The sequence below is a fragment of the Salvia hispanica genome, unplaced genomic scaffold (assembly GCF_023119035.1).
Source record: "Salvia hispanica cultivar TCC Black 2014 unplaced genomic scaffold, UniMelb_Shisp_WGS_1.0 HiC_scaffold_360, whole genome shotgun sequence".
NCBI lineage: Eukaryota > Viridiplantae > Streptophyta > Magnoliopsida > Lamiales > Lamiaceae > Salvia > Salvia hispanica.
The window spans coordinates 30,775-43,926 of NW_025952092.1; the positions used below are offsets into that span (position 1 = coordinate 30,775).

At 36.8% G+C, this 13,152-nt stretch overlaps 1 protein-coding gene and 1 non-coding gene across 2 annotated transcripts; one reads left to right on the forward strand and one right to left on the reverse strand.

Annotated features, from left to right (window-relative positions):
* Positions 1-2,333: 2,333 nt before the first annotated feature.
* LOC125199031 (BTB/POZ domain-containing protein At5g66560-like) lies at positions 2,334-4,715 on the reverse strand. Its single transcript, XM_048097215.1, is given in 6 exon segments — positions 2,334-2,994; positions 3,070-3,692; positions 3,695-4,096; positions 4,099-4,372; positions 4,450-4,519; positions 4,598-4,715. Coding segments are annotated over 6 exon segments (1,968 nt in total). The 5' UTR covers positions 4,636-4,715; the 3' UTR covers positions 2,334-2,433.
* An 8,071-nt stretch (positions 4,716-12,786) lies between these two features.
* On the forward strand, positions 12,787-12,868 carry TRNAS-AGA. The gene has a single exon. It is a non-coding gene; the product is annotated as a tRNA-Ser (tRNA).
* Positions 12,869-13,152: the final 284 nt, after the last annotated feature.

The following is a 13,152-nucleotide window of genomic DNA, read 5'->3' on the forward strand; positions in this document are numbered from 1 at the left end:
CAATAGCAAATGGCATATGGGCCCATTTGTTTGAATAGGCAATTCTTCCGCACAACAAAATTTTAGGCCATCCTTAACGCGACGGGCTGGGCCGCAACTCGCGAGTCCGCCCGAAATCAGCGTTCGAGCCACTTGCGCCCGGCCGGACGGTCCCGGAAGCGATTGCGTCCGGGCCGCTCCGAGTCCCGTCCGCGGCGTTATGCGTGCCGTGCGCAGCCCTGGGCCCGTCCGGCGTAATGCGTTCGGACCGGGCCGCAAGTCTCCAGAATTTTTATTTATTTATTTATTTTTTCTATTTATACACTATATTTGCTTCATTGTTAATACTTTTCCACACAAACTCTCACTCTCAATCCTCTAGCATTTCAACACTTTTTGAGTTCTATTGATTGGTTTAACAGACCAACGCCGGATGGACGATTTCATGAACTCCCGTAAGCCGGCAAGTGCCGTCGACACCCGACCGGATGCAACGCCTAGTCCTTGGTCCTACCAATATGGACATGGAATCGCAAGTTAGCACGATGAGTACGATATCGGCGATATGGAGCCGCTCCACGGAGGGGCAAGGGCAAGGTTGCCGATGAGGATGGACCAAAGAAGTATAGTCCGCAGGAGACAATGTGGCTGGCCAAGAACAATGTCGATGTCTCCGAGGACGCCGTGGTTGGCAACCGAGCAAAGCGGCAAAGCGTTCCGGCACGTTGCGATAAGTACAACGGTCGGCGAAGGCTCGCTCGGCGTACCTATGTGAAGCTACGCAAGCATTGGGGTCGGGTGCGAGAGATTAACAAGTGGAATGGCAAGTGGACTAACGTAGTCCGGATGTGGCCGAGCGGGCACACGAGATGGACCTTGTGGACAAGGCCAAGGCGTATTCGCGACGGGAAGAAGCACTTCAAGTACTTCGACATTTGGAAGCTTGTCGAGAAGAGCCCAAAGTACACCGGTGGGGCCGAGCGGCGAAGAGAACCAAAGTCGCCCGGACACTACACTTCGAGCAAGGAGGTCCGCCAATCGACCTCAACGTGACGACGGGGACTTCTTCCTCTCATCTCCGATCGAAAGCCGTCCGATGGGCACAAAGGCGGCAAAGAGGAAAGCAAAGGGGAAGGCAAGCTGCAGCTACTCCGCTATGCCGCGCCGCCACCCAATCCTTCCTTGAACAAGATATCGAGTCTATGTCGGATATGAGTATTACGTTGCGGATGGGCCAGTGACGGAGTTGACATCGAGGATACCTCGAGAATGTCGAGTACGAGCTCGAATTGCACCGTGAGATGATCGAATACCTTCGCGCTCAAATGAAGAAAATGTAGTTCTTTTTCTAGGATTTGTAATTTTCTTTTCCTATTTTAATCGTAACAATGAATTTTTCCGGTTTTAATTGTTCAACGTAATCTACTTTACGATTAAAATATGTTGTGAATAGTGCAAATGAATAGTTGTGGCGAGTTGTGGCCCGAGTTGTGACTCGGGGTTTAATAAAGTTGTGGCCGAAACCCCTAATTGAGGGAATGATGACGTGGAGGGACTTCGGCCAAATCCGGACGGAGTTAAGGATGCTCTTAGGGAGTTCAAATGGCATAGTGAATAATTATTGATTCTTTTAAAAGAACAAATTGGGGAATACACGTACATCCCTATTGTTAATACTGAGCTACAAAATGTATAGTAGAGTACAAATGTAGGACGTACAATTGTTTTTTCGCTCAATTTGGATATGACGAAGACATAGTATCAGATAGTAGTGGAGCTGTAGTTTTGCTTCAATCAGGGCAAAAGCTGATAGCAAAGTTTTCATGTTCCCTTAATACAGAGACACCATAATGCGTGGATGATGTTCCAAAAAGAAATTCAGTTGTTTGACATAAAACGTAATTTTGTTAGAGACGTGTCCTATACTTGGTAAAAGATTAGGATTGCACCAAATTTCAAAGTGGTTATATTAGTAGTAAGTTTTTCTCAATTTCTTACAAACTGAACTCACTTCTGATTGTGATAATAGGACCCAAAAATGAAATTTACCCCAATCATGTAAGTTGTGTGAACTAACACAAATGTCTGCTTACCCAAGGTAGAGGAATGTAGGCCAAAACATGGGGCTTTTGCCATGAGAAAACAACATGCCAACAACCATCCAAATTTGCAAGCACACATTTTAAAATAAACAGAGGCACACTCCCACTATATGCTGCTTTATCTTTTGAACTGGAAAACACATCTCAAAAGCAGTGACATATCTATTTTTCTACTACCAGCCAAACTCATTCCTTCATGCATCATACTTTGTAACAAACTTTAACAAATCACTTATTCAATCAAAACCAAAATAGTAACACATTCATAAATTACTTGTATTCACAAAAAAAATAAAGAGAGAGTCGTCAAGAATAAAAACTAGTCTCAATAATAAACTCAAGAATTTAAGGTTTATTGTTCCCGGCGGTGAGCCCTGGGCTTTCTAGTGTTGACCACGGTGGGCTCGTGTGAATCGCAGACTTGGGTCTTGAACTTGCACCCAAACTTGGCCCGCCAACCACCTTTCTCCACGTGTCCTCCTTCCCCCACCTTGTCAATCTTCTCTATCGCCTTCTTCATGTTGGTGCACTCCCTCTCCAGCTCGTGCACCCGCGTCCGCATCGTATCCATATCCGATCGCAGCACCTCGTTCTCCCTCGCCGCCGCTATCCACGTCCCCCTCCCCTCCGGCGTCCGCGCCACCAGCGCCACTGCCCTCTCGTTCTCCTCCTCGTGATCCTCTTCCTCTTCCTCCTCACTGCCCTCTGCTCCTCCGCCTCCATCGCCGGATATCAGAGTTCCGGCGATGGCGTGGCGGAGCTGAAGCTGCTCGAAGAAGAGCACCTGCACCACCGCCCTCAGCGGCAGCCGCTCGTTCTGAGCGGCGTGAGTGCATGCCTCTAGCGTCAACTTCTGGCAATCCAGAACACCGCAGATCTTCTCCCTCTCCGCCTCCGGAATCCATGAATGCGCCTGAAACAATTTGCATCACAACGATATTAAATCAATGAACATTTATACTTCAATAAGAACTTTTGAATTAATTACCTTGAGATAAACATCAACGGCTCGATAGAGGCCGTCGTCGAAGAACCTAGCGTGATCCGGCAATGCAACGGCGAGCTCGTAGAACTTTTCCGGCTTCAAATTGGCGTCCGAAGCGATTTCCGATAAGTATCCGTCGATCAATTTTCCGACGAGCATCAGCGCCGCAGATCTGACGCTGGTATTCTCATCTCCGCCTTCTATTGCAGATCTGTCTTCCATTCCTGCCAGAAAATAGCTCAAAATCCTCTCCACGCAGTCCACATCGTACAAAGTTTCATTCAAATATGAGTAGCTCGGAATCAACAGATCGTCTAACGTCGCCTGCTCTAACTGCAACCCGATCTTCTTCTCCAATGTTATTCTGCAGGCCTCAGAGGCATTCAAAATATACGCAGTTCTCAGCAATCCAAACAAAAACCTCGTGGCGTTGGAAGCCGATCGCGACGCTTTCTCCTTCGGGAGATAAGCGATAACCGTTTCCAGCAGCTCTCTCTGGTCGTTCTCCGTCGGCGCAATGCCAGATGATGAAGACGACGACGGAGGCGGCGGCTTCCGATTAGTCCGCGAAATTCCAGGAATGAACTTCTTCGCGTAGTGAATCAAGCAGCTCTCGATGATCTCCCACTCACATCCAACGCTCTCATGGCGAAAATCAAGCTCTTGAAAAACGGCAAGCTCAGAAAACCTAATTCATCCAACCACGACTCCGCCGCCGCAGCTCCACCTCTCGTAGTTCTTCGCGGATTAGCTTCATTCTTGTTGTTCGTAACTCCGTCGTTAATCGGCCAGCCAAACAGCGACGGATCCGAAGCCGCGGCTTTGGTCGCAATAGCTTCGATGCATCTCTGAGCAATCCCCAAATTCTCCGCCGTGGGGAGCAGCCCTTCGCAGGAGGTGAGTGTTTTGAGTGAGAGTTTGATATTCTTGAGGACTGACTGAGAGAGGAATTTTTCTGTTTTCGAAATCAGATTCTCTTCGGAGTACTCCTCCGTCATCTCCAGATACTCGGCGGCGCAACGGAGGGGGCGACGTTGGCGGCGGAGAGGTCTATTTTGACGCCGTAACAGAATTTCGCGGCGGTCTCGAAGGAGTCGGAGCCGCCCGGGAAATCTGGGAGCGTGATGTGACAGTGGGCGTCGTCGTCTTCTTCTTCCTCGATTTCTTGTTTCTCTGCAATGTCGTTGTCGGAGTTGTGGTCGGGTTCAGAGGAGCCTCTGATTCTTGCTAATTTTAGAGCTTCTTGGCTGTTTTCTTGCTCTGTAATTATCTCGTGAAGCTTTCGGCTTTTCGACATCAGAGGAAACTGCAGAAACCAACAATGGTCATTCATTCATTCATAATCAGAGAAGAAGAAGAAGACAAAAACACACTGAATTTAACCTTGTGGAGATGAAAAGTCATGTCATCAACTTCAATTATCACATCACTCGGTAATCCTGTGGTGCAGAACCTGAAAAGTATGCACAGAAATATAATCAAACAGATGGAATGCAAGAGATTGAAATTTGGGGGTTTGAGCTCAGCTCACCATGCTTGCCCTTTGGAGATTGGTCTTTCAGCAGCCATTGTTTTCTTCAATGGAAACAACCAAAAAAGGGGGGATTGGAATGATGAATCAAGCGAGATTCATGGAGGTGGAAAAAGGGTGAAAATGGTAGCTAAAAATGAGCTTAACTTTTGAGTTTCTGAGTCTAATGGAATGATTATGTTTGCTGTGAAGTCTAAAAGGGGTGATTGAAGGTGGAGTTAGGTAGTGGAGAAAAATAAATGAAATGAAGACAATTGACAAATGAGGGTTGTATGAGCAGAAATCGATAAAGGAAGTTTGAAGATGATGGATGATTTGGAATTGTATTGATTGAATTTTTGCTCCTTTTGCTTTCTCTCTCTTTTCCTCTTTCTCCTTGAATCAGATCAGAATCTTCCTCTCTTTATTGTTAGTGGGGAAGAAGAAGAAAAAAGAAGAGTGACTTTGAATTTCCGCTTTCTTTCTTTTCTCTCAGCATCCAGCTATGATTGTGGTGAAGATGGTGATGATTTATTCTCAAAGCAAGCAACAGAAATATTGCATTGCTTGCCAACTGTTGTTTTCTCTCTCCACATAATATACCCCAAAATAAGGATTAAATTAAATTGAAATTTGATTTACTTTTTTCTCTTCATTTTTGGTGTTTTAGCAAACGATGTCGTATTTGTTTTTTTCTCTTTTGCATGGTCCGATAATGGAAAAAAATGATAGTGCTGCCGTGATTGTTTGTAAATAAGGAATTAAGATCAGGTGTTGAACTTAATTACGTGTCGGTCATTGTCACTGATTTTTTTAACAATTTTGGTTAGTTCAATTTGAATGCGTTGAATTAGTTATTTGATATTGTGTTCCACTTTAATCCCATGTTTAGGAACTTCCACCAAATAATTGAGAAATCAAGACTACTTCGGATTTACGCAAATGATATGATGAACTAATATTATTGTCGATAATAGAATATGATAAACTGAAGAGGACACCTTTGCTATTAGTATTTCATGACAAAGTTTGATGGGGCATTGAAATGTTGGAAAGTTGGATCCTGCGTGTTGCATAATCATCGTGGCCTGATTACTTTCTCCATTGCTTAATCGGAAATAATTAAACAATTATTAGGACAAATAATTTGAGATTAAAGGACTATAATGACACCCATCATGCTTTTTTGCCTGCTGAACTACATTTTAAATTAATCCATCATACTTTTAGGCTCATGGTATTATACATGTAATTGTATTTGAATATAGTGCTGAAACTGTTTGTATTAAGTAGATGAGGAGGAAGTGCGACGCTTCGCCGCTATCTAATAGATCGGAAGTTCTTCTAATCATTATAGAAATAAATGAGAAACCATTAGTAATTACTCCCTAACTTAAAAAGTTAAAAAGGTGAGTTGTATACTATAAGTAAATAATTAATAATAAATCCACTACTATATTCAAGATTATACAAGTGAACAAAATTTGTATGTAATGTTCAAAATTCAAATTGGGTTGAAATAAACATCCAGACTGTGTTATAAACTTACAATGTGTGTTTGAAATTATACCAGTCATTTATTTAACTTGCCAAGTTTTAAATCAAGGCTTGAATCCCACAAAGGGCAAAAAAAGTTAATAAAATTAAATGAAATTTTCATCCACTCATGCAAAATCTGAACGCAATCTCTTGCTGAAAAGAGTTTTGTACTAATGTCTCAATTTTATTAATAATGTAAAATTAGATACCTTAGTCTATAACTACCCATTTAAAATTATCTCTTTGGAAAAATATGTGCACATGCATGCACTCAGCAGAGCATATTTTCGTGATAAAGGTTGGGTAGATTATTTCACATCAACTGTATGAACTACATTAAGATATTTTGAAATGGTGGGAAAGTGGATTGTGTATCAACTTTGAAATTAAAATTGTTACAAATTGAAATAGAGAAACGTAGATATGGTCTTCTTCCCACTTGTTAATTCTTGCTATTTATGAAGGCATATCTACCCTATGTACGTTTCTTGCTTTCATAATTATTGCAGCATTAATATACTGACATTCTGGTAGGTATATATTAAATACCACTGCACTTATTTTTTGAAATTTAAAATACTTACTTGACCTCACTATGTGTTACACAAAACCGAATTACTATTCGTATAATATATGACCGTAAATATTTAATAATTAATGTCACCCTTTCATGTTAAAAACAATAAATAAAATAAATGAAGCTATGTTGGCCAACATTATAAAAGTATTAATGAGACGTGAATTAAATCATGACTTAAATTTAATAGTGTACATCATAAGTACTCCGTAAAAGTTTTAAACCATTAAATTTGCAGATATAATAAATATAAATTGAACATGTGTCAGTGATTTGTCAATAATTTTATAGTAACAGAAAACTAAAAATGTAATGTCGCAGAATCAGTCATTTTTTATGGTTCCTATGTTTCGCCGTTATTTATTTGATTTACTTAATTTTTTTATTCTTTCTTTATCTTACATCTTATTTTTCTTATTATCATGCGATTTTCATAATTTGCAGTCATAATCCACGCGATTCTATGATGAATACAATATCACTATATGATAGGAATTTGTTTGTTGTACAATCAATACAAAAATAGTGTACGATGGAAATTTGTTTATTTTACGATCAATGTAGTATTAATGTATGATGGAATTTTGTTTAATTTGTTGTATGATCAGTGCAATATTAGTGTATGATGGAAATTTTTGGTGGATGAATAATACTATTCTCATCGAATGATAGAAAAATAATTTGTTGTATGATAAAAATATTAAAGTATGATGAAAATCTATGTAATGTATGATGGATATAGTTTTACCACTCTAAGATGAAATGAACAATAATGATGAAAAAATAAGGAATCATCTCTTTGATTGGTTAGGAAGTCATATAATGGAGAATGATCTCAACGCCTAAAATTTTGAATTTCTCATACTCCTATTGAACCCAGTCAAAAGAATATGACGATTTTGACTATATTTTATGCCTTCGCAATGCAACACCATCCCTTAAATCTCATCCTTATGTATGTTGATTAAATAAATATTAAAAGTAATCAGATATATATGCACTAGGGGTACACCACTAAACTTTATCCATATGAATATTCCGACATCCTTTTATAGTAAAATCACGAAATAAATGTAATACATGATGCATTAATATACATTCATGTAGTCCATCATGTACACCGGAGTACATTTATTGAATAATTTAATGATTTCGTATAATTTAATTCAAATTTGTCGTTCATGCTCGTGTTTTCATTTTATATCAAGTTCAAACATAATATTTTCTGGTTGTTGGAATAAATTACACCATAAAACTATATATACTTCATCAACAAATATATTTAATTTACTTAAAAACACAAAACACAAACAAGAAAGTAATGGATCCCAAATTGAAAAAAAGATGAGTTAGAAGCTTATTTATGTGAAAGATAAACATAGTTTATAAAAGATGAGATACATTTATAGCTAAAACTAGCTGCAAAAGCAACAAAACACTACAATGTCGTTTCCATATTAAAAACTCACATGTGTCAGTAACATAACAAATAGAGTAGAAATTAGGTTTTATTTATAACTTTAAAAATTTAACAAGAATTGAAGGAGTATTCTATAGTGGGGGTATTGTGTGCAGGCTCATGAATGGCAACGTTTTGTTAAACAATTGGACAATTCTAAGTTTCTAACCAATTTATAATTGATAGTCATTAAGTAAAATTGGGTATGACTAATTAAGTAGTGTATGCATAATGATATGCTACAGTACTAAAAAGATAGCACAGTCAAATCCATCACATCTTATAACGCGGACATATTTTACTAATTAGGTGTTTAAGTTGTGTCTTATTAGTATATAGTACAAACTAGCTAGACATACAATTACATCATAAAAATAATCAATTAACCTCCTAAAAAATTAATTAGCACGTTGATGTAAGAGAATATAGCTAGGAAATAGGATGAATAATGGGGCGAACACGAGATACATTAGTAATGCCTAATTGTCGTATAGGATGAATGGTTGCTCACCACTTGCTAAATTTAGCCACTAATTAATTACACCCTAAACCATAATCACAGCTCTAATGATCATCAATTAGCCACCCTACGCCTCAACAAAACTACAAAAATCTATGAAAAAACTGCTTTATTTTCATGTGTAAATTATTATAAGCAAAAAATGGGTAACGGTAAATTTAATAGGGCGTAACGAGAGAGTGGGTGTGGGAAGAAGAGAGCACAAATATCAGAAGAAGATAATCCAAAGTAGCACAAACCCCACTGATTATGACTATATTTAAAACATAAATAAAAGGCCCACTGCACCATATACAAACAAAAATTAAATCCATATATAATACAGATATGAAATCTTAAATTAAATGAGAAGCTGCTTGGTCAATGGCTATTGACCAGCTCAGTTTGCGCACCAACACAATAGTGCACAAATATTATAATTTATTTTGAAATGAAAAACTTGGGAAAACATAAATTAATCATACAAATGGCGTAATGTGACCGTACACATATATCCAATTATTCATAGCTTGGGAACGTGAGAAGTCTTCAGGCTGCCGATGGTTCTGCGTCTGCCAAGTGACAAACAAAGGTGAGATAAATTAATTTAAATATTTTTTTATTATACTAGTATTAAGATAAATTGCAATTTAAATATTTGATTTTGGGGTGTATTTGAGCTAGAACTACTTTAAAGCTCTAATTTACCAAAAAGTGGTATGCCGAAGATTGAGATTAAATTGCTATGTTTTGAACTGATAAAATAGGTGCTAAAATAGAATACATATTTGTAATTTTTTTGATACTTTAAAATAGTAAGACATTTTTGATTATAAAAAATCATATTAATAAATCATTTTCGATATAAAAATAGGCATACATTTCGCAATTATTGCGCTTTAACTATATACCTGCTTCCCTACGCCTTATAATGTTTGTCTCAATTGAACTCTCCAAAAGAAATACTCCATATACATGGCCCATTGGAGCAATTTGGTTGGGGGTTTCTTTCAATTAATATATTTACTTTTTTGGGGACATAATCCTGTCATTTTCTTTCTTAAATGCCTGATTGTAACGGCATTATCTTTCAGATTTAATTTGTTAGTTGGAAGGTTAATATTATTTTTAATTTTCTTTTAATATTTAATAAGCATACACTTTGGATGCTCTGTTCTGTACATATGCTAGAGTGGAAAACTGGGCCCAAAATATTAACCGTTTATGTATAGATGCTAATTAATCAATAATTGATAACACAAATTAAATAAGGAGAATATGCAAATAATAAAAGGTAAAAAATTTAATTTACTTGGAATCGGAATGAAGACAGATGTTGCTTAAGAAAGAAATTCAATGAACCATACGATCTTGAATTATTGGGAGTTCATAACTTCCAAAAATAGAAAGCCATCATTAGTTACCAAACATCCAAATTGCTGTGAAGCAAATATTGGGGTATGCCAATAAATGATTGAAAATCCCCATACTTTAATTCATGATTCTATAATTTATACATTCGCACATACACACTAGTTGAAATTTTGTTAGTGATCTGAGGCACATGACACCGATTTTTCTATAGAAAAGGGCAAACAATTCTGATGAAGAGGCTCGTGACATTAATTTATACACTTCAAAAACTTGAAAGGAGTTAGAAGAGCAATAAATATAGAGCTAGAGTGTAATAAATAGGCTCACTCGACTTAAATTTTAGTGATGTATTGGTTAGGCTAGGTGTAACATGTGTAGACACATTATTTAAAACTTTATAATTATATTTTACTAAGAAGATTGGTACTGTACAATATGCTAAAAATGATTTCACGTGTGTTGAAGGGATAAAAAATATTTCCTTTAAATTCCTCATTTTTTATGTAAAAGGATTTTACTACTATTATTTTTTCATTACTAAACCTCAATGAATAATGCCTTTGTAAATAAAAATAAGACCAAAATAATGATGAAGAGGATCCTATTTAGCTGACCCCTACCTTTCATACTCTCATGTACCTAACCTGACACTATATTCTACATCAAAGCTCACATGCATGATAAGGTCAAATATAGGAGTATTAAATTATCAATATACAAAGATACATGGAGTCCCTTTTTGTGGTTGAAGATGATGATGATGATGATGATGGTGGATCTTGATCATCTGGTGGTGGGATAGCCACACCAGGCCAATCTTTGCACATACAATGCTTCCCTTTTTCAATATTTGCATAAAGTGAGGTCAAGTGCTTTCCACAACCTGCCCATGAATATTTCCCACATTTCTTGCAATCCACTCTAATACACATTTTGATTTCTTGGAATCCTCTCATGCTTATCGTGTTAAAATTCATTTATATAAGACCTCATTTTCATCAAATTCATCGATGAAAAGCACCTTTGTCTTTGAAACTAACGACTTAATTCTTCTCTTGTTATCCCACAACCCAACAAGAAAAAAAAACTCTCATTTTATTGCTCCATTTGTTTGTTTGCTTGCTTGTGTTTCTCCCTTTTGGACTCTTGGGTTAAGACTGTTGTTCAATAAAATTAATATATTGAACCAATGATCACTGGCTATAATTGAATTAATGTGACACCAATCAATCAAGACTAGCTATAGTAGTAACATTTTTTTGATATATTTAGATGTGAAAGAGTGAGTTTGACAGTAGAATAGTATTTTGTTAGGAAGTAAATCCAAATGAGATGAAACAAAAGTTGTTGAAATCTTGAAGGTGTTAGTTATGATTCGACCATCACATGAAAGTTAGTGATTGTTGATATGAAATTTGGACGCCTCAGGAAAAAAAAATATTGTCGTGGTTTTCGTTAGATCTAACTGTTGAGGGTTTCAATTCGGACAGTTCATCGGGATTGGAAGCATTTCGACCTTACTATATAATCTAACAGTGCGTTCTTTTTTAACTTCATCAATAATTCAAACTATTCCAAGGATTGGCAGTTTCTATATATTTAAGGATATTAAAGGCTTTGTTTTAGCTATTTTTATGTGCTTTTATATAGAAGCAAAATACTTAAACTATCGAGAATAATGAGCAAATTAAGATTCAACAGAGCAACAAACAAGACTTTTTTACAAATTAAAAACACATACAAGAGCCAAAGCAAAAACACCCCACAAGTTTCTAACATCTACCTTGACCCACAACGTTATGATAAATCAAAAGTAGGAAGGATAAGAGAAGGAAATAAAACATCCAAACAATAGAAAACAATAAAGCAGTCAAAAGCAAATCAACACATCCTCAAGATGAAGAGAACATACATGTGAGACGTTCGCCATACTCAACAGTCAAATCCCAATTAAAAAGTGTGATGTAGCAAATTTTGACAAAGACTTAGGATCCATATTCAGACCCTCCTTCTTCCCTTATGATTCCCAGGTTTTGCTCTAGCAATGTATTCAAGTACCAAGACGCCATAACAACAATTTTTTTCCCTTTTTCTCCCAGTTTAGTTTGAAGCCTTGGAATATGAATTTATTCTTTTATATCCAGATAGACCAAAATTCTTATAGTGTATTTTCCAATAAATTAAATAACATATTGTTATTCTCTTTGACTTAAGAATCAAGGTCTATTTGATTTAAACTTAAAGTCTAATATGGTTTCATGTGTATATATGTGGATACGTAACTTTGACTTACTATGAGTGGGAGGTATGTATTAATCTAAGTATTTTGTATCTTGGTTGATAGCAACTCTACTAAAAACTATGCATGCTGATTAAGTTTAGATACAATAATTAGATTGAGTGGTGCAATAATTAAGCTTTCAGAAACTTTAAATAATGAATAAATATCAAATATCTAAAATAAAGTGGTTTGTTAAGTAAGATACAAGGCCCAGGGAATCTCTAAATCAGAGGAGTAAGTCGATATTCATAATCCAGTTGAATGAATCATTTATTCATGAATTAATTTTTTGTTGTGTGCAAGAGCATGTGAAACAAATTTATTATCAAGCCCAACTTAATTACTTTAATTTGACTGAACAAGAACACTAGGCAAAAGCCCAGCTAAATGAATAAGCTAGATAACCAAGCCTGACCCACTAATAAACGTTTCAAAAATGCTATGCTCCATATACTATTAAATGCCAATAATTAATATCCAAGTGGTCGTGCCGGAGTGGTTATCGGGCATGACTAGAAATCATGTGGGCTTTGCCCGCGCAGGTTCGAATCCTGCCGACCACGTTACAATGTTTTTTTCATTTTATAAAACTGCCAATTATTTGAAATGATCTAAACTGGATTATGACTCTTTAATTAAGTTGTGAACGACTGAAAGTCCGCTAACTAAAAAGTTAACAAAAAGTCATTTGAAAAAAAAAATTGGTTTTAAAAAGAACAAGTACAAATGATTTTTCACTAGAGTTTCTAAAAGCATATGGCACTCCTTGTCACAACATTCGTCCATGTCCACTCTCTACATTGTTAGACGGGCACAAATTAAACTTGTACTCTTCTCCTTTTGTTGC